The 27431-nt window shown below is 41.7% G+C and overlaps 1 protein-coding gene across 3 annotated transcripts in view; it reads left to right on the forward strand.

Annotated features, from left to right (window-relative positions):
- Positions 1 to 27431, forward strand: part of LOC148027545 (uncharacterized) — a 219246-nt gene that overhangs the window by 56133 nt on the left and 135682 nt on the right. For all 3 annotated transcript variants that reach the window (XM_087689269.1, XM_087689270.1, XM_087689271.1), the window contains exons 9-10: positions 2159 to 2257; positions 17916 to 18041. In XM_087689269.1, the coding sequence (XP_087545395.1) occupies positions 2159 to 2257; positions 17916 to 18041 (225 nt within the window). The remainder of the gene's footprint in view (positions 1 to 2158; positions 2258 to 17915; positions 18042 to 27431) is intronic.

Below are 27431 nucleotides of genomic sequence, written 5' to 3' on the forward strand. Positions count from 1 at the left end.
AGTTTTTGAATATCTCAAAGTTTGACTCTCGAGTCCCCACTTCTTTTATTGACTGAGCCAATTCTCCTAAAATATTTGGAATATCTTGGTGTCCTCTATAACTAGCAATCACAAAATCCAATTTGCCCCTTGATTCTTCAATCAGGGAAGCTCAAATTGAATCCTCTTTGGTTGCATGGAAATCAATCCTCCTAGAGAGGTCTAGGATCTCACCCATTCTACTGTCGAGTGGCCAAATTTACATCTGCAACCTTCTGCAATCACCAAGGCATGCATGCACACATGCTAGTGCAGCCATGTGAACTCTAAACCTTACTGGTTTCAAACTGAGATCTGCAAATCCCCAATGCAACATATCATATTCAAATCTAAGGCTCAAATCTTTAGTTTCCAATGCTCGATTCAAGGTGCATTTAAGATAAATGAGGAAAAATTAAAGGAGAGGAATCTCTAAATTTCAGCCCTAAAACAATGGCCAGCATCAGTTTCTAGCCTAGAATAGTGACCAGCACCATCAATCCTCAATTTCAGCCCTAAAACAAAGGCCAGCATCAGTTTCTAGCCTAGAATAGTGACCAGCACCATCAATCCTCAAATTTCCCCTTGTTTCTAAATGCTTGGGGAGGCAAATTGAGTATTCAACTGTTGCATGTAGGTCACCCTCACTATAGATGACCAAATATCTTCAGATCTGCTGTAAATCTTCTACAATCCTTCATGCATGGCTGAGATGTGTTGCCATGCATCCTGAGACAGGTGGTAAATCCTAATCTCTCTCGAAATTAGGATTGTGACAGAAAATTAAGGCTCAGAAAATTCAGATTAGCTGAGGGGGAAGTGACAGGTAGAAGATTAGAGAAAATTCTCAAACTTTACCACGAGAGAAAAGCTTGCATAGTAGGTACCCTGTATTTCCAGCCCCAGAAAATGCGGATCATGTCACTCTGCTGTTCTACCCCAAAAGTACTGTAGATCAGGTCGTCCCATTGTATTTAGGGCTTTCTTGTTGTTCTCTGCACTAGACCTGGTTGCCCTATTGCCTGATGTCTGAGCTTCTCTCTCTTGGCTCAGAACTGAGTTCTCCACTCTCAGATTTTCCCCAAACAGCCTTGCATTGCCAATTAGTCATGCCAGAATGGGAGAGAAAGAGCCCAACGTAGAAGATACACTTGCATGCAGCCCATAACTGAACTGAACTTGACATTTGGCAAATTTCCATTTTCACTGGGGCCTCTACATGCAAATTTGAGCTGAATAGCCCTTTGGCCATGCCCTCATTAGAAAACAACATTAAATGCTGCCCAGTCTAAATTTTAAATTCCTAACCTTGTTGGAAAGTGAATGTGTTGAAACTTTCCACAAACCTTAGTCTAGGACATTAAACATTTAAATTCTTAAACCCCATGACACCAAAAGTAATTTCCAAGGGGTTATCTAATGTCCTTGACCAAGATCTGACTTAAGCACTCCACAAACACTTGTCCACAAAAACCTTTTTGCTAATATCCCCCAATGCCTAAGCTAGGATTGTCTTATCACTGTTACACTCTTCAACTTAATCTCACGTCTGCTACACATGTCAATGACTTCAGTTTTGCAACTTAAGTGTCAAAGAGAATTAAGTTAAAAATTCACATCCTTGTGACACTAGTTCCTTGTGAGATTTGGAATGCAGGGTTATGTTGTTCTTCCTTATGTTCTTGGCATAATTCCAGAGGGTTAGGTCAGTGTTCCCCACCTTTTGGTACAGCTCTTTTCCAGATTATTGTGACACTCACCATTCCTCCATTTGAGCAGTTTAACCTGTATGTATTGGGGAACTGAAATTTGAAACTGACTGATAGGACATTGGGTGGACAGCATCTTGAGAAGAGAGAACTGGGATGATAACTTGAGCAAGTCAAACTGAGTTGAAATAAGTGGTCACAAGTGGAACACTACTATGACAGTGGTAATGGTGAAAAGACATGTTGAGAAGATTGGTTAAATAAGCATGACATAGAAAAAAGCAGGAGTGAGAGGGGTGAATATGAGATAGATGTTAGAGATCAGCTGGATAAGACATCTCATTCTTAATAACTGAAACCTGTTCTCTTGATATAATTATCTATTAATTTGAATATCAAAGAATTAGAAAATGTTTTCTTGTATGTGGCAGGTTGAAGACGATAATCAGGGCATCCTTTTAGGATCAAGCGTGCAACTGTCTAAAGATGAATCTCCAGTTAATGCCGAGATTCCACTTAAAGGACAAGAGGTATCATGTAAAAATTCCTTTAGTCTGAGTAAGAGGCATGTGAGTGTGTCATGTTCCTCTTAGGAAAGATTTGATAATTTCTAACTGTTAGTTTGTCATTTTACTGTTTGGATGATGTTATCTTTTAGAAACTATTTAAAGCATCAAAGCTTCATCAATTTTGTCCTACATTTTTACTCAATGTCATGAATGGTGTCTGCCTCATGTGAAACACTGGATGCATTAAATAGATTTTTTTTTCATGTTGTTTGGAGTCATGAGTGGGAAAAATTATAGTGTTGTTTGAGGTTGTGAGCGGAACAAATTATAAATGGGGATTAGGAGGGGGATATTGTGTCTTTTGGTCTCCTTGGTGGTGCATTATAATGTGTTAGTTATCAAGGATGGTGCGGCAATATCCTGCTTGTTTAAAGGCAATTGTGTGGGCACTTTTAGTTAACCAATGTCTTATATATCAAAGACACTCTGGACCAAGCCTGAAGTAGCTACATCACTTTAGAAGGTGCAGTTGGCATGATGACAAAAATATTTGATAAGTCCATGGTGAGAAGTAGCACACCACTTATGTATCTTAATATTATGATTTATAATTTGAGACTATCACCATTAAACAAAAGTTTCTAACTGGTTACCTGCAGTTTATGCTTTAGCATGAAGCTGTAATAGGTGTGTGAGGAACCATTATTATGAAAAGTCATTTTTTGTGTGAAATTTGGATGGGTTTGAGCCATGTGACACCTATTTATGCACTTCGCCTAGCTATTGTAACAGATTAGCAAGGTATGGTGGCAGCATCCTCTTCGTGCTTGTAAAGGAAGGTCCTATAAAAGGACCCTATAATAATGGAATGGTCTATGTGTACCTCCAATCACATGCCTAATCTAGAGTAAAGCACCTAAGGGGGGCATTGTCACATGTACTGATAATGCCTCACATGCAAGGCATTGCAAAGGCTGAACTTGTTCTAGTCTTAGGTGACGCAGTTACTCTTTTAGATGTGCTTTATGTCCTAGGGATAGAGAAAAACACTCTATTTCTGCCCTTGCTAAGGTTGACTGCAGAGTTGCTTTTGATAGTCCAGTGTGGAGGTGATCAACCGCCAAGACCCGTGGATCGCTTATTGTTTCAAGCATTCCAAGCCGAGCACTAATGGCTACCTCTCACATAGCCGATGCACTGTCCATCTCTACGAGTGTAGTGAGCTTACCTCCACGCCCGATCGAGTTGCCTCCTCTCCCGAGCACTCCGGTAGCTCCACGATCCAAGTGCTAGCTTCAAGCAAGCTCCATCCTTAAGCTCCACGCTCCAAGCTCCATCCCGGTGAGCAAGTGAAGAGAAGAGAAGAGAAGAGAAAAGAAGAGAAGAAGAGAGGAGAAGATGGAGAGCTTCTCCACCACGGTTCCTTACCCTCACATACTCACTCTCTCACTCTCTTACACTCTCACACTCCCTCTCTCAAGCACAAGCTCAAGCAAGCAAGAAGAAGAAGAAGAAGAAGAGGAGAGCTACTTTTGGCCATACACAAGAATGAGCTCTCATTCACTCTTTGAACTTTATATACAAAGCCCTAAATCCCTTTTGGGTGGTCATCCCCTTATCTCCTTTTTTACATGGCTGGCCATGGCCTAGGCCATTTTTCCCATTGTCCTCCTATCTTCTTAACTTCCTTCCTACTGTCCATCTACCTTTACAATTTGCACGGGGGAGAGCCCGGCACTTTTAAAATAAATCACGGTGCGCCTTCCACTCTTTTACAAAAGTATTGACTTGCGTATTTTCTTGTGCGCCTTTCTTCTTGATTTAGGACTTTTTTACACTTTTTGTGTTTCTATATTTTTGTTGCCGCGCCTTCGTCTTCCGTTTCACTTTTGCCTTGGCCCTGTCTTTCGCTTTAGATTTTCTAGATATTCTACCTCGTTCGTTTGAGGGTTAATATTACCCCCCTCGTAGACGAGTGCCAGTCCCATGGTACTCACCGTCGTAGGTAGGAGGCTTTGGCATGCACCGAAGACGTGGGTGGAAGGGACTGTTGTGATTTGCCTTGGAGTTTTGGTGGTGCGGATGAAAGTGGTTGGTGGCACTTTGTTGGCCTGATTGGTTGGTGATAGGGTTGTTGAAGTTGGTGATAGGGCTGGTTTTTGTTGGGAGTTACACTCATGGGTTGTCACAGGTGTTGATGTTCTGGGAATTCTGCGGCAGGCAACGATTATTTGGTGGGCTTGCAAGATGATTAAGGATAAGAATTCAGAGTTGAGTGTGGATGAAGAGTTGACGGTACTTTTGTTGGAGACTGCAATACCTGCAATTGAAAACCTCTTATATGTGGTCTCTCCTTGGGGGGGTAGTGCTAGTCTTCTTATCGTGCACAAGACATAGTTTGATTAGCTTGGGAGACAGGTCGAACTCTAAGCAAGCTAAAAGTATTGTCCTACACTTGAGGACCCAAACTGTGTATATATTGTGGTGCAGATATTATGTGAGCGCACATGCATACTTAGATATTATGTAGTTAGAAGACTGCTAGTCTGGTTTCTCGTAGCAATGGGTGGATAAAGCAAGGGTTTGATGGGGTGTGAAAAATTGTTGATGTTGAGGAGAAGTATACATGAATGCTTCTTGAGACATCATTTGCGATTTTGACAACACGATACAGCATAATTGAGCTCATTGACACCTTAGCTTTTCGTGGCTGGTGGCTACTTGTATTGTTCGAAGAGTACGGTGTACTTTTTATGGTCTTTCGTGCCTTACTTACCACATTTGATTGCAATGGTACTACTGAGATGGAGTGCGAAAAAGAATTGTGCATATAGTTTAGGGTGACAAGCTTAACCATAGGCGAGACAAGCTCCCTAGGTATGTTTTGCCCTTGATTTGCCCTGAACCATTATCGGGGATGTACAAGGGGCTAGGGAACTAGGGATGGAGCCAGCCGACCAAGGTCACTAGACGTACCTAATTTGAGGACCCCTAGGTGCTGTGTTGTGATCGCGAGTGCTCTTTTTTTTTTCCTTTTTGTTATGTTTTGTATTTTTTTTCTATTTTTTGTTTTTTTTTTCTTTTCTCTCTTTTTTTTTTTGGATAAAACAACCAATGCAATATATTGAGGCTATCAGCCTTTTATTTGGATTGAGAAATGTCGAGATCCAAAGGCTATGAAAAATTGATATTACAAAGATGATTGTGTTACTAGTCTCAATGTTAGAGGAAGAGTTGTTGAGATGGAGAGATAGAGCCTCCATTTCTTCTTATCAGAGCGGGTGTTATGTTTAGAGTTGTTTTTCTCTTGCTTTGGAGGTTCGGGTGACTCTAGTGTAGAACCAGGAGATGGTTTCGGGTTCTTGTCATGTAAGCTTGGACGAAACCAGGTGAAGAAGTTAGGGTTGTATTGATGGGAAGAGTAGAGATCTAGGATTGTAGGATTTTGAGTGAGGCAGAAGGCATATGCGCTAACATCAAGTACCATGCTCCCTACTCCTAGCTTGCTAGCCACGTACGTGTAGATCTTCTTCTAGCAGCAGTTTATTGTACAAGGGATGTTTTTGGATAGTGGCAGAAAGCTGGATCTCATGGGCCATTGCCAATACTCTTAATGAGGTTGGGGCAACGTACGTGGGATCATGTCTTAATGTCCAAAGGACTTTCCTTTGCTCAACGAGTGTCATTAGTCGATGGCTAACTTTGGCTGCTGAACTCTAGTTGGAACACCATTTTTGCACAAAGTTGCCTTGCCGTTTCCCTTTTCATTTGATTGCTTTGATCTTTTCCTTGTTTGTCTCACATTGAGCAATATAGAGTGAGGGTATCAAGCGCAATTCTCTAGTTGTGGCCTTTGGGATGTCTTGTATGACTTCGTCCGCAACAACTACAAAGCGGGAGCAAACATGTTGTTGCTCGTCCCAAGTCAGGGTTCAGCTATGAGATTTGTATGCTCTAATGTTGGCCTTTCAATGTGTGCATGGACATATGCATGCATGATGGTTGTTAGCTTATGATCAAGCTTTATTAGACACTTCATCTCTAGCTCATTGGTTAGATGCGTCGTCTCCTTGCCCAAATCTTCAAGAGATTTCTTCTCAAGCCTAGGCTTTAGGTGCTTCGGCAGTGCTAGAGGTGTCAAGGATGTTGGTTGCGACACCTCTTCCACAGGTGAATTGCTAAGGACATGTTCCGCAAGAGGCATCGTTACGACCAAAGGATGTGACTGTTGTGATTCCTTATTGGAAGTAGTAGCAGATAGTTTAGTGGATTATCTACTGTTAGTAAGTTGCGGTATCAGGTCCTTAGGCACATCAAAAGTGGTTGTGTTTTTCCTTGCCCTTTGAGCATTCACTTGTATAGATCGAGCCTCAGTTGATCTAGTTACAATAGATTGCACAGGTATATCCTTGGGCTGAGAGCTACGGGTGGTGTCATGTCCCACCTCTTGGACATTTGGAAGCTTAGATAGAGATAGAGATTGGGATTGAGCAACTGCACTTGACGACTGCTGTCGTGCTTCGTGTCCGTTTAGGGAAAGAGGGTGTAGGAGATTTGGGACTCCTAGGTGTTGGCTGGAAGATTTGCTCGTGGTTGTTAGATGATTCTGCCATTTGCTTTGTTGAGCAATCGACCTTATCATGAGCAACATTGCGCCTGTGGTGCTCATCATCCTCTTGGAAAGTCAAAGGCTCCTTAGGCACTAGTGGTCTTTGTGCACACCCGACAATTACATATGATATCTGCTTGTTAAGCATGCTAGGCAGAGGATCTACCTTTCGAATAGTGACATTTGGTTTCTTGATTTCAATCGTGAGGGGCTCGGTCACTCCAATGTTTTTGACTCGAGACTTGTTCTTTCGTCTAGATTTCCTCCTACGCTTTATCGCGCTTGATATGTCCTGGCCTTCATCTGATGGAGGTGGTTTAGCAGGGGCCTTTGGTATCCAAATCCATCGGTTACCTGTGTAATATCCTTGAGCCCGTAGTAACGCTTTGGATATTTACCCGGGCGTGGTGTTGGCTCTCTATCGATACCTTCGTTTGCAAGACTTGGGCTTCTTTTATGATCTTCTATGATATTTGTAAGTCCAAAGTCCGTCCTTGGCATTGTCTCTTGATCTTCTCATTTCAAGCATTTTTTTTGCTCATTGGTTCTCTTTGTTCATGTGCTTGTATTAACTCTTTCAACAAGTCCTTCCGTTACTAGGCTTGCTTGGTATGTCAAAACATTCCTTGTCTTTCCCTCGAGGTTCAATGAGGTCACCCTTGCTAAAGGTTGTGATTATCCTTACACTTGGTAGTGTCAAGTGTATCCTCTTTGCTACATAATCGGCCTCACACTTCGTCACCCTTTTGAAGGGTCTTTCTAAGAGGGTTTCCTTTCCACAATTTGCACTATTTGGAGGAACATGGAATAGGATAGGTAAGTTTTTTGTTTCAATAGTTATAAGAATTTTGCAGTTCCCTATAAGGGCTTGTGGGTGTCCCCCATAAGGGTTAAAAGTTGCATTAGTTGGTGTGAGCTCTAGTTGGCCTAGCATGGTCTATGCTTCATAGGTCAAGATATTAAAATCAGCTTCTTCATCAATGAGAGCATCGACAGTGTGCTCTCTTTTTGCGGTGAGTTTGACCCAAAGATAAGCAGGCGGTACTATGTCTTCATCTTCCGAGTCTTGAATTATAAATTCAAGCCTTCTGATACATGCCTTTGAGTCTCCAACTGCACAAGTAGATGTGGATTCTCTACTAATGTCTTGGGTCATCTGTGCAGTGTCTTTCAAGGTGTATCTATCGTCAGGACTGTCATGCCTAGTCATCCTTACAGTTGTAGCTTGATGTTGTTGCATTGTGCTTTGACTAGATGCAGTCCGAATGCAACATATACATCTTTTTGTGGTGTGGCTTTTTTGCCCTTGTTGGCTAGATTGACCAATGGAGGTTCAAGGGTCTCTGTTTGTCTTTGTTCAGGTATGGGCTTTCGGTTGTTGTTTTGCACGTGAGAGTCTATGCATGTACAAAGCCTTTACTACACTAGGATCTAATTTGGAGGACTTGTCGCGGCACGTGTTTTCTTTGCAGCCTACTTGGGGGAGGTGGGGAGAGGGCAATCTCTCTGCAGGGGTAGTGTCCCCCGGCTCGCAGGGCCGTTACGGTAAATACCATGCGCGATTTGAAGGACTGTTTGTAACCAAGTTTTGAACTACTTGCTCTAGATTTCAGTCTAGTGATAGATCCATGATGTGCTTTTGACTCTATATGGTCTTTTGGTCGGTTTCAGGGTCTACAGGTCAAAATTTTGAAAGAATCTAAATTCGGCCCAGCAAGTCCGAATTACAGGGGCCGAATGTCCGATTCGGCCCGTCCGAATGATCGAGGGCCGAATGTAACTGGTTTGAATGTCAAATTCGGACACTCCGAATGTGGTTGTCCGAGGGCCGAATGGCTGAACGGTAGTGGGTCAAATTGAACGGGCAGAGGGCCGAGTGATTTATGTGAATGGGGGGTTTGGGTCGAATGGCCGAGGGCCGAGTCAGGTGGGTCGAGTGCAAAGTTGGTCCGAGTGGTGAATTCGGACAGTCGGAATGTCCGCTTGTCCGAGTGGGGTTGGGCCGAGTGGGTAGGGTCGAGGGCCGAATATCAAGTTGGTCCGAATGGTTGATTTGGACGCGCCGAGCGGTGGGCGTTCGAGGGTAGTGGGCCAAGGGCCGATTTTGTGACTCGGCGCAGAATCGCGGTCACTCAAACTGGCCGAACGCGACACAATTTTGACCGACGCAACAATAAATCACTCAAATCACACGATTTAGGTTACGGTCTATCGCACGCACCTCCAGATCAAAGCTATGGGTGGAGGGGAAGAGTTGTATATACTTGGAATAGCAAATAAATTTCAAAATAAATTGATAAACGAATCAAACCCTCATGCCATGTTATGAAAGTAGAAACCCTATTGCTTATTTTCCTTTGCTTTTGTGCATTTTTTCCTATCCTAATGCATCCAAATCACAAAAAAAATACCTACACTACTCCAACATGCTTTTCCAAATCCAAAAAACCAAAAATCTACTTGCTAAGGAGATCGAATACCTCTTCAAACTCCCTCGCATCTTACCTATCTACCTCGAGCACCGGTTTGGGAAAAACCCTACTTCAATGCTCGATTCGAAGCGCGTAAGCACTCAAGGCTTGAATCCATTGGTCCTGGCAATGGAACGAAAATGTGGAGGCGATCAACCGCCAAGACCTGCAGACCGCTTATTGTTTCAAGCGTTCCAAGCCGAGCACTAATGGCTATCTCTCACATGGCCAACGCGCTATCCATCTCTACGAGTGTAGTGAGCTTACCTCCACACCCGATCAAGTTGCCTCCTCTCCCAAGCACTCTGGTAGCTCCATGATCCAAGTGCTAGCTTCAAGCGAGCTCCATCCTTAAGCTCCAAGCTCCATCATCGCGAGCAAGAGAAGAAAAGAAAAGAGAAGAAGAGAGGAGAAGATGGAGAGCTTCTCCACTACGGTCCCTCATCCTTGCACAATCACTCCCTCACACTCTCACACTCACTCTCTCAAGCACAAGCTCAAGCAAGCATGAAGAAGAAAAAGAGGAGAGCTACTTTTGGCCACATACAAGAATGAGTTCTCATTTACTTTTTGAACTTTATTTGCAAAGCCCTAAATCCCTTTTGGGCGGTCATCCCCTTATCCCCTTTTTTACATGGCCGGCCGTGGCCTAGGTCCTTTTTCCCATTGTCCTTCTATCTTCTTAACTTCCTTCCTACTGCCCATCTATCTTTACGATTTGCATGGGTGAGAGCTCGACACTCTTAAAATAAATCATGGTGCACCTTGCGCTCTTTTACAAAAGTATTGACTTGTGTATTTTCTTGTGCACCTTTCTCCTTAATTTAGGACTTTTTAGCACTTCTTGTGTTTCTATATTTTTGTTGATACGCCTTCATCTTTCGTTTCACTTTTGCCTTGGCACTGTCTTTCGCTTTAGATTTTCTAGATTTTCCACCTTGTTCGTTTGAGGGTGTTAACCCTCAAACAATAAGGTGGAAAAGCCGGAACATCTAAAGCAAAAGACAAGGCCAAGGAAAAAGTGAAACGAAAGATGAAGGCATGTCAACAAAAATATAGAAACACAAGAAGTGCAAAAAAGTCCTAAATCAAGGAAAAAGGCGGACGAGAAAAAGCACGAGTCTATACTTTTGTAAAAAAGCGCAAGGCGCACCATGATTTATTTTAAGAGTGCTGGTCTCTCACTCGTGCAATTTGTAAAGGTAGATGGGCAGTAGGAAGGAAGTTAAGAAGATAGGAGGACAATGGGAAAAAAGGCTTAGGCTACGGCCGGCCATGTAAAAAAGGGGATAAGGGGATGACCGCCCAAAAGGGATTTAGGGCTTTGCAAATAAAGTTCAAAAAGTAAATGAGAACTCATTCTTGTATGTGGCAAAAAGCTTATTCTTCTTCTTCTCTTCTTCTTGCCTTCTTGCTTGTGCTTGAGAGAGGGAGTGAGAGAGTGTGAGGGAGTGAGTGTGTGAGAGTGAGAGATCGAGGAGAAGAAGCTCCCCATCTCCTCTCTTCATCTTCTTCTCTTCTCCACTCTTCTCTTGTCTCGCGCGGCTATGGAGGATGGAGCTTGTTGGAGAGGAATTGAGGTTGCTTGAGCTTGCCTCGAGGACGGTGGAGCTACCAGCGTGCACGGGAGAGGAGGGTACTCGATCGGGCATCAAGGTAAGCTCACTACACCCCATAGGTAGGGAGGGTGCGTCGGCTATGTGAGAGGTAGCCATGGTCGCTCGGCTTGAAACACTCGACTAATAAGCGGTCTATAGGTCTCGGGGGTTGAGCTTGTAGCTCCCTTCAGAGGGTTAACATCCACCTTTGCTTGGTCTATGACCCAATGCATGACATTGCTAGAGTGACCATTGTGACACTTACCAAAGGGTTGTCTATTCTCGATGCTTATGATAGAGGGACTGATACTGAGACCAATGCAGTGATTGATTCAGTTATTGCTGATATTTGACTTTGGCATGTGAGATTGGGGCATTGGAATTATGGTAGCTTGGCTTGATGCATTCTCAGGATATGGTAGACCTTCCCAAAATGTATGCACTTTCCAACCATGTTTATGTGGGGTTGCTTACTGAGGAAAATGCAGAAGTTCTCCTGTCCTATGATGGGAGTGTTGGTACATATTGTATTTTGCCTTGCCTCATAGTAATGTACATGGATTGAGTGCTATCACTCAGTAATCTTTGTGAATGGCTTTACCTAGCAACATTGGGTTTACCCTTTGAGATCCAAGTTGGATGTTCTCCTTCTTTATACAATTTTCTTGCCATGGATGAAAATGAGAGTGATGCAACTTCCCAACTCTCTGCTGCACTGATAGGACACGTCCTATGAATTTTCAGATTTTTTTAGCAGGCTGATGCATTATATACTAGTGTCAAATCGCATATGCACTCCACAGCTAAATGAAAAACGAGGAAGAACCATACTTTGATGGCAGTGGCTACGTCTGCTTAAGGATAAGTTTTTGCCCAACAGATTTTGGTCAGATGCAATCCAGTATGCCAACTATGTGCTCAGCCTAGCATAAGAAAGGTCGCTGTGATCAGAGGAGATGTTTCTGCTAAGTATGCAACTTAACATGATGACAATGCTATCGAGTAGACAATTTGCTGAGGAAAGGCCTGTCATTAGGCAACAGTAAATAGTCTCAGGTGGCTGTTGGATACCCTTACAAATAGCAAGTAGGCTGAACCATCGGCTGCCCTCACCTAGAGATGCACAACTCAAAATAAATGGGGTTTTTGCATTGCGTGCCATTGCTTCCAATGAAGAGCCATCATGTCATGATGATGCCTTTGAAAACCTTGAGTGGATAAGTGTAATGTAATCAGAGTTGGATCCTATCCATCAAAATGGCGCTTGGAAATTATGTGGCTTGCCTGCATGAAAGCATGCCATTGGGACTAAGGGAGGGTTTATGCTTCAGATGTAGGAACCATTGGCTCAATGAAGGGAGACCAATGCCCAGTCTCCTACCTGCCTGCTTCTGCTGTAGTCAGCCACCTGCTTCTGCCCTCCTCCGCCGCATGCTGAACAGCTCACACCTTCCTCTCCCAGTCTGCTTGTCTGTCCAGCCATTGATAGCTGCCTTGTGCCATCATTGGCCTCTACTCTCCTAGCCCTGGTAGCATTGTCTCATGTGATTGCCGCTGCCCTTTCCTCATCACACATTCCCTCCTCATAAGAGTTGCTACAGGACCAGGAGAGTGCCAAAACTTCAGCAACACAACCCACACAGCAGACAAAAGGAGAGAACTTGATCCATGAGATAATAGCTGGTCCCTCTTCTACCTTCAGGGATTTCAGTGCAGCCCCCATAGCTCCATGGCCGATGCTATCTGATAGATCAGGTTTGATTGTGATGCAGAGCTCCATATTAGAGATAGAGTGGTGGCCTTGGATGCGCCATGATATAGGCAGCTTTCAGAGGCATCGCTGTGAGAGTTATGAAAGTAACCCCATTAGAGAAAGGGTGCTTCAGGGTCAGCAGCATTGTTTCATGTGATGGCCTCTTCCCTTTTCTCTTCACTCATTCCCCCCTCATAAGAGTTCCCACAAGACCAGCAGAGAATCAAAACTTCAGCAACATAAGAACCTGCTTAGGAGCCAAAAAGAGAACTTGATCCATGAGACAATTAGCCGGTCCCTCTTCTACCTTTGGGGACTTCAGCCCACCTCCCATAGCTCCCATGGCCGATGCTATTCCACAGATTAGGCACCGATACACACACTCAAAGACATGATACATGCAGTTTTCACAAGCATCCCTGCAAGAGTTATGAAAATAGCCCTGTTAGGGAAAGGGTGTTGCAGGGCCAGCTTTAGCATGCAAAGCAATTTGCAGTGTCATTTGCCACTTGCCCATTAGATGTTCAGACTGCAATTGCCTTGTTTGACACATGGATAGAGGGCAAGGATTATTCCATGATCAGAGATGGCCCAACTATCATAGTGTATTTTCTTGGCTTCGACAAGTATTTCTTGCCTCATATAGCCCAGATCGGCAGAGCTTTTGAGCATGTGATTCAGCAGGACAAGAGCTTTGTAGATGTAGTGGCAAAGGGATGCCCTCAACACCCATCAGTCAACATAATGGTCCCTACTGTTGCCTTGGGTTCTCTCTTCCTTGCCCCATTAGGATTCCATTGGTACATGAGGGGTTTATGCTTCAAATGGTATACTACACTAGCCTGCTAGGGCAATGCTTTGCTTGTAGGATGGTATGCCACCTTGTAGCATATTGCCCCAGGATGCAACAGGGGAGACAAACTACTAGGCCTCTCTCAGACTTCTTTCAAGATGAGTGGGGGAGGGCCCATGCCTTGCAAGAGCAAGAGGGAGCGATAGAAGATATGAGCCATTGGATAGAGGAGAAGACAGAGATAGAGAGAGAGACATGGATAGAAGAGGAGACAAAGATAGAGACTTGATACAACAAAGACACCCCCGAAAAAAAAAAGAGGCACCACAAATAGGATTGCAAGGGCTGAGGAGGGCTAGAGGAGAGCCCTTAGGATGGTGTTTCATGGTACTGCTAACTCTATGATTGCTATGTGGGAGACAATTTCTTGGGTTATACATAAAGGCCCAGCTTGTGCATATGAGGATGTATAGGATGTCGCCTAATTGTTTCGGGGTGTGAGTAGGATTATCATTGCAAATTTCTCATAGGCAGTGTGAACTTGGGGGCATTGTCACAGATTGGAGCTCATAGCTAGCATCATTGCTGGGTACATATGGACAGCCAGATGTAACTAGGCTATTGATCTTTTGGACATATCTATTGTAGAGACTCTCTAGAATTTGGACAAAGATTGTGCACACTCTCTGTGGGAGATGGGAGAGAATACAAGGCAGTTTGGAGATTATGAGGGGGAGAAGCTTTTGTTAGGATGTGGAATTTTATAGACTATTCATTCAAGCTTTGTAATAAGATTCCCCTTGTTACATATTTTTTGATATGGAAGTCCCTTATAGGGATGCTTTGTATTTTGCATTTTTCCTTGGGACACTTTGTTCCGAGGAATCTTAAAAGAATTTTTTATCTTCTCTGAAAAACAAAGAACATATCTTGTTGCTAAAAGTCATGCTCAATGGGAAGGCATCGACTTTGAGGACAAAGGGTCTGCATTACTACCATTTGGTGTGTTCCATTTATTTGTGGTCAAATGCCTTGGGAGGTACACTAACATGACAACCAAGCCTGCTTTTCTTCATGGTGACTTGATTGAGGAGGTTTATGCCAGTCAACCTCAAGGCTTTGAGGTTCTATGTTTTCAAATGAAGGTATGCCAATTGGGTAAGGTCCTCTATGGCTTGCATCACCATATAGTAAGTGACATGTCTAGCTGGGAGCATGACATATTCTGCCAGCAACATCCCCTCCACATGCAGCATAGTGGTTTTCCTAGCTCGGAGTTTGGCTTTCTGATGGTAATTCGTGTCCAATCTGCCCAAAAAGGCAGCAACATTGATGAAAACGTAAATGCAAAACGCTGCATTTTCTTTTGTAGAACATTGATGAAAACATAAATGCAAAACGACACATTTTCTTTTGTAGGACATTTTTCTTACATAAAAAATGTATACTTTTTAATGTCTTAAGTGAACTGAACCCAGACAATGTGCACCAACTTGCAGACCTGTTTGCACATGTAATAAATTCCCATCAATACATATCTCCCATTCTGTGGATGTCATTCACTATGTCAATTATGCCCAATGAACATGGAATCCATTACCTGTGCATCCCGATTCATCATGCTTAGGGTTTACACACAGAGTCAGAGACACATTCAATTTGACTCTCTGCCATAATTACTTAGGGCCGTAACATTTGCTCCCCAAAAAGACTTTGCTGTTAGCTCCAGGTGACCACTTCAGCTCTCAAATCACACTATCATAATCTCCATGATTCCCATACATTTACCCGAACTTAACAAAGATCACACCTTTTTCATGCAAGCTGCCCTTTATGATATTTCTATAGGCTCTGGTTGTTTGAGTTGCCATCAGCATCTGTGTAGGGCAGTCTCTGATTATTTTCTTTACGATTTGTAAGGATAAATTTAAGAATTGCAGCTTGGGAAGAGTTTCAGCACTGGAAGTTCAAATTTGGTGCTGTGACCTGATATTCCATCATCAGTGAAGAGTTCAAATGCTTTTCTGATGAGATCCAGACTGGCAAGCCCAGTGTTGTGTAGCAAAATTCCGTCTCTTAGGCAGAGATTTTGAAAGGAGGAGGTGGGCCTTCTTTCCACACTTGTTTCTACATGTCTCAATTCTGCATTTTTAAAGGTCACTTGAAGTAGGAGAGATTGTTTGTGCATGCCACTTAGTTTTATCTGTATTGAAGCTGAGATAAGCAAATATATCTCGAGACTTCCAGAACTCATTCATGATTAATTTCTTCACTAATTGTGACCAATCCATTGCAGCAGGTAGGTGTAGGACAATAATAGGGAAGCCCTATGCTTTCCAGAGATTTTAGCAGCTGAAGGTCAAAATTGCCTCCTTATGAAGTTGATTCAAAATCACCAACAAGACAAAAAACACCCTCATAAGGCAACCCAACAACATTTTATGCAAGAAATGACAGGTGTCAGCCTAGAATCAATATAAATCCTTTTGTGGCTCCTAAAAAAGAACCATATACTCTTTCCAAGGGCAAGCAAAAGTTGATGCTGATCAGATGTGCAGGAAGTTATCCATACGGACCAAAATTATGATGCCAGGATATCAAATCTGAGGGGAGAAGTAAGCCTGATTGTAGCTCACTATCTAGTGGCAAATCAAAGGTCTGTTATTCAGATGAAATTGAACTTTCTGTGAGTGGGGATCTGCTTTTGTTTCATATCTAAGGTGATGCAATTTTCACCACAGCAGAGTCTCCAAACTTTGAAGAAATGATTCCTCTCCAAGCTTTAGCCCCTCCCAATGTTACTCGATTAAAATTGTCACTTTTGGTTGTCAACAAAGAAATTCAGGATTTTAAGAAGAGCATTCCAAAGATCAATAGTACTAGATGTTAAAAAAATTACACAGTGCAGTTACAAATCTAAAAGGAATAGAGAGTACTAAGCAAATAAGAGAGGAACAAAATATCTTTAACTCCAAACAAAGTGATACAAAGATGGCTCTGTCCACCCATGTGCTTCCACTGTGAAGCTTAGATGGTGATCTAGGTACATGATAGGTGAAGAGTGTGAGGCTAGCTCGAAGAACTTTGACTAGCTGAAAGATAGATGATAATGGCTTTAAGGAGGTCTCCTTGTTATAGCTTGCAAAGGTAGCCAAGGCAGTCTAACTGACTTTACCATGTTATGAACCTTTGCTAGTTGGCCAAGGAATACTCCAGGGAATATTCTGTCCAGCTAGGGGTGCTACACATGGACCATTGCCAAGGGGGCTATTGGCCTCCTTGGACCCTCTAGCCAGGGATAGCTTCCATAGTCCTTGGATTCCAAAATAGGGGTCTCTGATAACTCCCATACCCCACCACTCAAGGCAGTGTGCCTCGAGTTGCGGCTAGCTTAACTTCTCTATGTAACCCAAACGTTAGACCCACAAAAGTCTCCTTTTTGCCATCTAGTCACATAGACCTCATCTAATGTACAAGTCAAGACCTGACCAATGTTTGATCAATGTGCAATCCCAAGGTTGAAGAACCTTGTGTTCATGTACTTTGCTATGAAAGATTCAGAGTTCAGATTTGAAATATAGAAATAGTACAAAGATGATTAGACTTTTTTATCCTTTGCAAAGAACATTGGACACATTAGTGAGTCAAATCCAGTTAGTAAAAGAAGTAGAGAAAGTTGAGGAGTGTCTGTCTGCCCTTGACAGGGATTACTTGAAAATATTTGTGTCTCCTTTTCAAGAAAGTAGAGAAGGTTCAGGAGTGTCTATCTACGCTTATTTCATGAGAGTGGAACAACCCAAGGTTGAAGAACCTTTTTACACATAATTTTTGCCATGAAAGATCAGGATTTCAGATTTAAAAATGGTAGCAAAGTTGAGACTCTTGGTTCATTTGCAGATCTTGAATCTAGAGAGAGCACACGAGTTGGAAAGAAAGATATTTATTAAATTTGATGAAGTAGAGTGTTCTAGGCAATTGATCCCAATCTATGATTCTTATGGTGGTTTAAAAATATCACATTGAGATTGTGGGTAGAGGGAAAGAGAGGCACTCAGGCCTATCCTCTGGTTGATATGGAGGTATAGTGTCCATCAAATGGCAATCATGGTGCTAAAGTGAAAGAGGCAGAGTATTGGGTTACTAGGATGTTTTATTCTTGTTCTCAAGAGGAAAGATAGCAGAACATAGTCTATTCATGATTGTTGATATTCAAACCTATTGAAAAGCAAACATTGAAACTACTTTTTGGCTATGCCTCTTCATAATTCATGATAGGTCTACTCTTTGGTAAATATGTAGGAGTTTTATTTTACCGTACATTGAAAAGCAAACATTGAAACTACTTTTTGGCTATGCCTCTTCATAATTCGTGATAGGTCTACTCTTTGGTAAATATGTACAGAAGCTGAAGGTGGAACAAAACTGTGAACTAACATGGACTTTTTGTAGTAATAGGTTTTTGAGTGGACAAAGCAGTTTCTTGGTCTAAGGAAAGGGCTACAAGACAGGCTGAATGACAAACTTGTGGCTCAGGCTATTCGTCGAGAGCAATGTCGATCGTGTCCTCCTTTCAGTGCTGAGGTATACTGCCTAGTTTCTAGGTTCTTTTCGAAAATAAGGAGATTCAAGCCATTGACTTGGCTCTCACATTATTTATAAATATTATTTGTTCCTTGTTCAGTACTTCTGTGGATAAAATAATTTGTCTTAATTTCGAATATGTTCTGAGTAGCAAAAATCTTAAGCTAATACTAAAGCTAGCTTTATAACCAGCAGTTCCATTTCTTATGTTTCACTAATTCTATATCAAGAAGCTTCACCTGTAATGTGTATATACATGCATAGGAATGTTTGAAAGACTCAATAACTTTCCTATATAATTAAGGTTTTGTAGTTCATTTCTCTGTATCTTTTCATTTTGTTATTTAAAAAACAAGAATCAAGTTGGGCAGTTTGCAGGCTGTGATCAGTCAGATTACAGACTAGCTTATCCTGCATGGACAAGCAGCCACCTGTTGAGGAGAGTAGTTCCACTTCCAGGCCATCATCTCAATGCTTGATGAAGACAATGGATTATAGCATCCATTTGAGGTGTCCAATAGCTGCTCCCAAGTCTCTGTGAGGATGTGTATTATCTTCAATCTGGCATCCAAAGCGGATGAGAAATAAGCTTCTTTCTATGGTAGATGATGTGTGCCTAAGCACCAGATTCTCAAGACTTCCCAGTGCTGCTGTTGCTGGTTCTGCTGTGCCAGGTAGTGCTGATATGCGTTAGCATCTATTACAACCAGTATATTGATTCTTAAAGAATTCATCTTTTAGATTGGTTTGATGGGTACTTGTGGAAAAGTACCTTGACACAGGATTTGTTGGCACCCCTGGTGCAGGAGCAACTGCACTTTTTGCCAGCTTTGATGCATCAAGATGCCTGGCAGCCACTCTCAAGCCGTTTCAAAATATTGGCTGTTGTCGCTTCACAGCTGCCTCTTTACTTATTAGTTGATTGTGGGATGCTGACCTTCTTCTTATAGGTCATCCCACCTTTTGGCCTGAAGAAGTAGGGGGTGTAGCCCCACACATACTTCTGGATTCTTGGTGTGCAGAGAGGGAACATAGGGTGTGCATGAATTTGTGCTTAACTGTGGTATTCTTGATTCTTTTAGTGGATTCCTGTTCCTGTCCTTTTGTTTTTGCATTTCTAGTTTATGTGTGCTAACTCTTTCAGTTTTCATTCCATATTGCACCTCTTACATGGCATTAGATGTTTAGGAAAAGGAGTTATGCTCATGAGTGCTACTTTCCTGTCAGTCTATCCTATGTAGGTTTCGTGGTTTTGTTGTGCTCAGAGGTTGCATGTGTGACTCATTAGCTTTGCTATACCCATTGGACTTGTAGGTTGAATTGTTCCATGTGAACACATATTTACATATTTGTATGTACATGTGTTAAATAATTGCTTGTGTACATGCACATGAATACACTTTCATTAACATGTGTGTGTATTGTTAGCACATTGCATGTGAATGCACCTTTAGCAAGATCTTATTCTTGAGAAGGGTGGTTTTTTCTAGGAATGGCAAGAAGTGTGAAAGTGGCCTGTAGATCTGAACTATCGATAACACTAGATTAACCCTCAACAAGAGCGCCCTTTACGGTATTTCTTTAATATTACTACTCAATGGACCAAATTTGCTCTGATTGCTATATTGCAATTAATAAGGAACTTGCACAAATCTCAGTCCTAGACTGATCCAATTTGTTGAATGAGGCCTCAGCCCTGATTGTCCAACAATGTTAGAGCTCTACTGTAACCAGTGCACCTTCAATTCATTGTCAAATTGAAGTAATTCAGACCTGTAAACTTGCTGTCCATAAACCCCAATCTCTGACAAATGACCGATTTCTGCAAACCCTAGCCACTGATATGCTTTAAACAGAAAAACCTGATTCTGATTTGTTGTCAAATATAGCTTGGACAGCTAGAGAGAGAGAGAGCTGTGTCTTTGAAACAGGACATGTGGTCCTGGATGCATCCTTCACAGTCTGGATATACTTATCATTCTCTTCAGCATCCTAACACTTGGGCCAGACTTGATAGGATCTACAATTGTCAGAGTGATTCTTTTCTTCCTGCAGTCATTGATATGTGGGTGGAGCGACAACATGTTTTGTTAGACCACTATCCTTTGGTTTTGGAGTTGACCCATAGACCTGTTCATGCCTTTAAGGCTCTCCTTGCTCGTTTGCCTCTTTGTTTCAACCAATCTTTTCTGCTGCAAAATCAGTTTTTGGAATGTATTCAGCAATTGATTGCTTCTTCTAGCTCGAGGGTCCTATTTGGAGGGATGGAAGCATGGGCTATTTTTAAGGATAATGCAGGAGCATTGTCTTGACAGTATGGTATTTAGTATGCTTCCTCTTTGCGAGCTGAATTGCAGCATGCACAATCTTTGTTGGCCCACTCGTTGTCTCTGTATCAGTCAGGGGATACCACTGATGACTTGCTCACATGCATTGAATGGTTGAAATGTAGAGTTCAATCTCTTCAGGAAGAGGAATATGCTAAATACAAATTGCTGGCGAGAACGGAAGCTTTACATGATAATAACTCTCAATCTCATTAGTTCTTTGCTCATTTATGCCAGAAATACGCTTGGGAAAATATTGTGCGTTTGATGGATGAGCAAGGTGTTGTGGTGACTGATCCTACTTTCATCATTTAAATGTGCATTGACTTTTATAAATCTTTGTTGGGTCCATAGGAGATTCTTTCTAATGCTGTCCACTCCGCTTGCCGATACATTTGCGATTTGATTAGTAACTAGGTTAAGCCAAAATGGGTTGATTTGATGGAGGCTGATATTTCAGAGGATGAAGTGGAAGATGTGCTGTTCCATTTGCCTGAAAGGAAAAGCCCTGGCTGGGATGGGCTTCCTAATGAGTTGTTTTTAGCCCATGTTGAGCAGCTTAAGGACCCATTAGCTCGCCTTTGTCAGCAAGTGTGGAATTCTGGTATGATGCCTTCAGACTAGAAGATTGTTGTCATTCGGTTATTGTCTAAGGTTCCCTCTTTGACCTCTTTGAAACAATGGAGACCCATTTCTGCTATGGGTTCTTTATATAAAATCTTCTCTAAAATTATTGCCAACAGATTACAGAAAGTATTTCCACACTTGGTTCATCCACGTCAATATGGTTTCATTAAGGGTCGGAATAAAATGCAAAACATCTTGAATGTTCAACTGGGGATTGATTATGCCAAAGCGCTTAAAGCTAATAGGTTGTTATGCTTCAGCTTGATCTTGAAAAGGCATTTGATCATGTTAGCTAGTCTTTTTTGCGGCACCTAATGTCTACCATGGGATTTGGTCCTCGCATGATTTCTCTTGTTGATACCATTAGTCAGGGTGCTGTGGCTTGTATTGCACTTAATGGAGGGATCACAAATGAAATTGCCTTGTCTCGGTCTCTTCGGCAAGGCTTCCCTCTCAACCCTTTGCTATTTTCTTTAGTCACTCACTCGATGCTCTCATTGTTGGATAAGTTGGCCAATCAAGGCGAGATTGTTGGTTTTTCTGTTCCCACTGGTGCCCAACTTTTGGGTCAATCTTTGGTTGATGATTCCTTTATGTTCCTTAAGGTTGATCGCACTAATGTTAATCGGGCAATGGTTGTGTGGAATCTTTTTGCTTTGGCATTGGGACTTCATATTAATGCTTAGAAATCTACACTACTTTCTTGTACGGAGAATGATTTGAGGCCTTGGGGTTGGCATGGAGTTGTGATTTCTAATGGAGATATAACCAGACACTTGGGTTATCCTATTGGTGTGGATGTAGCTCCCCTGCCTTGCTTGATTGAATGCCATCCCGTATTCATGATCGGTTCATGTATTGGAAATCTCAAGGCGACCTCTTCATATGAGACTTAAAGTTGCTCAACGCATCATGATTAGTATGATTTCGTTTTTTCTGCCATTGCTTTCTTAGACTAAGAAGTCTCTTTTGGAACTGATTCAACCTATCTGATTCATGTTGTGAAAAAAGAAAGAGAATCATTTGGGCCAGGTGTGGATTTCGTGGTAGCATGTGACTACTCCTAAAAGGATGGGGGGAGTAGCTTTATTGGATGTTAATTTGCATATGGTTGCTTTGAGACTACCTCTGTTTTAGGCACTATGTGTAGAGAGTCATCCTTGGTCAGATATTGCAAATTTTTTCATCGAAAGGACTGGCATCTCTCGTGGTAGCATAGTTATTCACACTTCTTGGTGGCATATGCTTAATTCCATGAGGCCTATTAAGGTCTGCGAGTCTTTTCTTCTTTCTCATTTGATTGCATCTTGGTAGGAGATGTTACGTTTTGCAGTTTGGCGCCCTCCTGATTTTCATAAGGAGGAGAAATTGCTACAAGGAGGAGTACTGGCTACCTCTAGGTTGTTGGATTGGCCTGATAAAGATTTGCAGCGAGACAAGTTTAATCGGATGGCTCATTTGGAGTTGCAGACAGTCCTTGATGGTGTCATTCTTGGGCAGCCGCATCTTTATTCTTTTCGGCATATGCGCAGCACTTTCTAGTGCCTCAAGGATATCATGACATTTGGTCGTCCATAGAGGATAGGATTCTAAGGTTCTTTCCTTTGCCTGCATTACAACCATTGTCTCCCTGGCAAGATTGGATGTTCGTGCTTCCTGATGATTTCAAGAAAAGGTCAGCTAATCAGATATATCATCAGATGGTGGAGGCCAAGAGATGGGTCATTGGAAAGGCTAATAAATTATGGCATATTCAGGATAGCAAAAAGAAGTGGTAGAAAAGATTCATGCAACTCTGGAAGTCTAAGGTTTCTTATCAGGGTCAGGTGTTCATGTGGAGGTTGCTTATTGGGGGTTTTCCAACTTGGGATGTGTTGTGTGCTCGCAAGATCTCTGCTGGTCGTCGTATATTTTGCACTATATTTGATGAGACATTGCTTCATCCCTTTGTCTCTTGTCCTGTTGCTCGACGGATTTGGAGTTTTGTTTTCCATGTGTTGTCCTCGGCAACTTAGCACCTGATATCAACTTGTTTGTGGATTATGGGAAAGATGACCTCTATGTCTACTTTGCATTTAGATTATTCCTGCCTCTTCCATTTCCTTATATGGACAGCCTTGTGGCATATTTGGTGTACTTGGAATGCCTTTATTTTTGATTTAGCATCAGGCATCCATGGTCATGTGGCCCGTCTTTGTGGTTTAGTGTTATGGTAGATCTCCTCTATGGTGTTGGCTGATCTAGTTTTCCCTGACATTGTTGCTCCCTGGTTGGATATTGTTCGATCCACACCAGCTGTGCTTTTTGTGTGATATTTTTGTGTTAGAGTCTTGGTAGACTTTCATTTGTGTCTGTTTTTTCTTTGTGGGCCTGATGGTTTGATGTAAATATTTACTTCTTAATTCAATTATCTTCACGATTTATTTATTTTTTGATTCCCAGTTGTTTAGCACCTTGAGATGGCTGCAAACCACTCCTCTATTGTTGTTCATTGTGAAAAACCAATAAGCATGCATCTCCTTTTGTTGCTTTATCTCTCCAAAAACAAGAATGAGAGAAAAAGTCCCCAAAAAGCCAAGATCACGTTTGTAAATGAATAACTAGCTGCTTCCTAATCAAATCTTACTTTTAATTAAGGGCTAGTTAGTGACTTGATCATTAATCATAAGGGAGCTACTCACAAGACTAAGCTTAAAATCAAGATCTGCTTAATAAGTTTAGCACCCTAATTGAGTTGCCTATGGGGCGAAACTTTCAATGTACCTCAATTCTAAGGTGCAAACTTTGAATTTAATAAAAGATTCACATTGCACCTTGTTCCTTTTGCCTTGACCTTGTATCACATAGCTTGTATAGTTGTCCACCACATGCCCCACTATCGAATCTTTCATTGCTAGGGCAATGGTTGTGCTAAGAGCTAGGGGTACTAAAATTAGGATTCATTTTTAATGAAATCATTCATCCCATTTGTGGTTGTAGTGACATACCTCCCCTCCTAAAACTTGGTAATTGACCCCAATTGCATGTGTATAAACCAAAGGCTATTAAAACACGCACATTGACATGTAAAATATAAAATGAGCTAAGTAACATGTGCACCTACTATTGTCATATATGTGTCCATAAGTATAACCCAAATCACAACTGTCCAAAAAGTATGATACTTAGCATGATGGTAAGTATGCATATACAACTGCACAACAACATTTATAGTGTCTAGAATATTGATTATAGTAGGTCCCCATAGCAGATATAGTGCCAGCATATAGTACCTTGGGGGAACATAAAGTACACCATCTTAGTGTACCTCGACTGGAAGGAGTGGAAGTGCTACCCTCCTCTTGAGTATCAAACCATGCTTTAGATCTGCACCCTTATGAGCTTGCTAGAGCTACAACCAAAATTGGCGCCCACTAAAATGCCTCAACGTAAGTCTATAACGACAAAGGTGAATTTGCTAGGTCATCCTCTTCCATCCACTTCGCATACAATGGTGCATAGTTTTTAAACTTCATCTAGTAATGTCGGGAAACTTTACCTTTAACCATTGTTTCCTTATGTGCCAAAATTTGTGCACGAACAAGGATCTTATCCAATTCCTCAACTTTTGGCTCAACCTCATCAATAGCATCCACATGCACATTTCCATGGAAAAGACTCAATAAACTTGCATGGAATGCATTGTGAATCTTCCAATAATCAAGAAGTCTTAACTTATAAGCCACCTCATTGATATTCTATTATACCTGAAAAGGGCCATAATAGCACATTCTTAACTTAGGAAATAGGCTTTCATTGCCTTTTCTTTGTAGTTTATTGGCCCCTGATTTATTGGGACCTATTTTTGGCTGCTTGAGTATTTATTATTAGTTATTTGCTGATTTGGCCGACAATATATTTTATCATTATGTTATTTAGCTGGCCGACTTTTCCCAAATTTAGAGCTTTTTATAGCCAGGATTCCTCCACCTCAGTCATTCATCACTTTGCATACTTTCTGAGCAGGTCTTGTTGGAGAGAGGTAGCCAATGTAAGTGTCCACATACTGGATTCCATTTCTTGAGCATTCTTTGTTCTGTCTTTCTTTGATGTGCTTTTCTCTTTCTTTACAACCTCTCTTTTTTCGTGTCGTGCAATCTATTAGAGTAGTTTTATACACTTTCATCAGTGCACTCACTTCTGATATATTAAAGCATAAGACAAAATGGGAATAGTATTTACCACTTGCTTAAGTTTTCCTATAACAATATAGACTACAGTGCATACTTCCATTGGCAAGGCACCATTTGAGATTGTGGAAGGGGTAGAGAAAGTTCCACCCATTTTGCATACTAAGTACAAGATATTTCAAGGAAACATATAGAGAATTTGGATGATACCTACAAACTTGTTAAGCTAGCTCTTTAAGAGACTCGAGGAAGGCAAAAGAAAGTGGCTCACTCACCGCAGGGGTTCAGAGTTTGCTAAGAGTGATAAGATTTTTTTGTGCTTTGACACCTTGTCTCAAATCGTGAGTGATTTGGTACAATACAATGATACAATGATGTTGACTAATCATAGTATAGACAACAATGACCGTCAAATGGACCATGGATACCTAAGCAATGGGTGACTAAGCCACCACCAAGGTGCCTTCGAAAAAACCTGATGCCGATATCAATCATACCAACTCTTGAAAATACAGAAGAATCATAGCAGTTCTCTATGTTATTCAAACAATGCATCTCCCATAGTATATCTGACCATCCTGTGAACAATGCCTCTAAGCATATGTGACCATGGATTCCTCTTGTGGCTTAACCATCAAAGTATCCCCTCATGTGAGCTCGGACTAGGAACCAATCCTGCTCTCTGTTAAGAAATAACCCATCATGAACCTGGAGGTCAATCCTAGTTGTGGGATTTCAAAACTTGCTAGCAATGCATCAGAGAATAGCCACGTCTAGATCTTGTGTACCTATATACTTTTATAGATGAGGCTCAACTGCCTTATCTCACCACCCTCTCACACTCCCTCTTTGGCATTGGGGAGTTGTAAGAGATAACCGCATCACTAACACACAAAAGCAGCAGCAGGAGGGGCAACCATTCCCTTCCCCTTCTTTGTAGAATACGACCCCTTCTTGGTCTTGGCCTTAGCCTTGACTAGAGCGTTGGAATTGGAGTCGGAGGAGGATGACGACTCATTAAATTTATTTTTATTCTTCTTCTACAGTGTTGCTAACTCCTTGCAATCCTTGTGTAGGCATCTCTTCTTTCCACAATGATTGCATTGGGCCTTTGTCTTCTTCATCGTGCCACCCCTCTCTAAAGCTATAAAAGACTTATTGTAGCCATTGTATCGAGATGAAGCCTCCCTTATAGCCTTTAGGATGGCTCATGCTCAAGCAGCATAGAGGACACATATGAGTGAAGCTCACTAGCTTCAATTATGTCTAGGCCTGTAAAAGCATTGGCCACTCCATCAAACTCCAATGGGAGCTTAAAGTGCATAGTCACCACAAGATGAGCCTTTGGAAGTGGGAAATACATGTGCTAAAGCTGATCATGTACCTATGTAAGACGAAGTAAGAATGATTGGATAGTATCTTTAGGCTTGAACTTCATTTACTGGACCTGACCGGAGGGTCACAACTTGCATGGTCAATGGGAGCCTTGTACAACATCTATAGTTTTTTTCACACCTTCAAAGCTATCCTACAATAGGTGATTGTTGGAAGGACCTCTTTAGAAAAGCATTGGAGAAGAGTGGAATACGCATGAGCATCATCTGTATCCCTTGTAATCAGAGCTTACTCATAGTTGTCATGGTCCCAATCATGTGGAAGAGGAATTGGAATCTAGGGCTACACAATAGCTCCTGAAACCATGTATCATAATTGCTTTTGCACAAACTATGCTTTCATAACTGCAATCTAGGTTAGGTAAAGGATAATGAAGTTTATCATTAGTTGAGCAACAACAAGGTGCCATTTATAGAGGATAGAATGAGAAGATAAATCAAAGAAGAGAGATAGAGAGAGAGTACAACCAACATTTAGCACGAGTTCGCATTAGGGTTGTGAGGTATGAAAGGTATGATACTATATAGTACAATAAAATAGGATACTAATTGTTATCTTAAGATTCTATAAGGTACGGTACGCTATTAGTAGGAAATAAAAAAATGCCTTGGTTATTTTGGACTACAAATGATAGAGCACATGTTTAGAGCTAAAATAGCAATGTCACTTAAGTTAATAAGATAAATACACAAGGGTAACAAGGCAAAACCGGATGTGCAACATGTGCAACGCGCTACAAGTAAACAGATATGCATGATACATCATATAAAAAAGCGAAGTGTAGGGTGGATGGATAGAGAGGCTTTTCTTTCTTGAGAAAGAAAGAAAGATATATTAACGTCTACATTAGGCCAATGTGGTCTATGAGACAA

Source organism: Lygodium microphyllum, chromosome 12, assembly GCF_053477565.2.
Source record: "Lygodium microphyllum isolate KBCC chromosome 12, Lygodium_microphyllum_v1.1.10, whole genome shotgun sequence".
In the NCBI taxonomy this organism is placed as follows: Eukaryota; Viridiplantae; Streptophyta; class Polypodiopsida; order Schizaeales; family Lygodiaceae; genus Lygodium; species Lygodium microphyllum.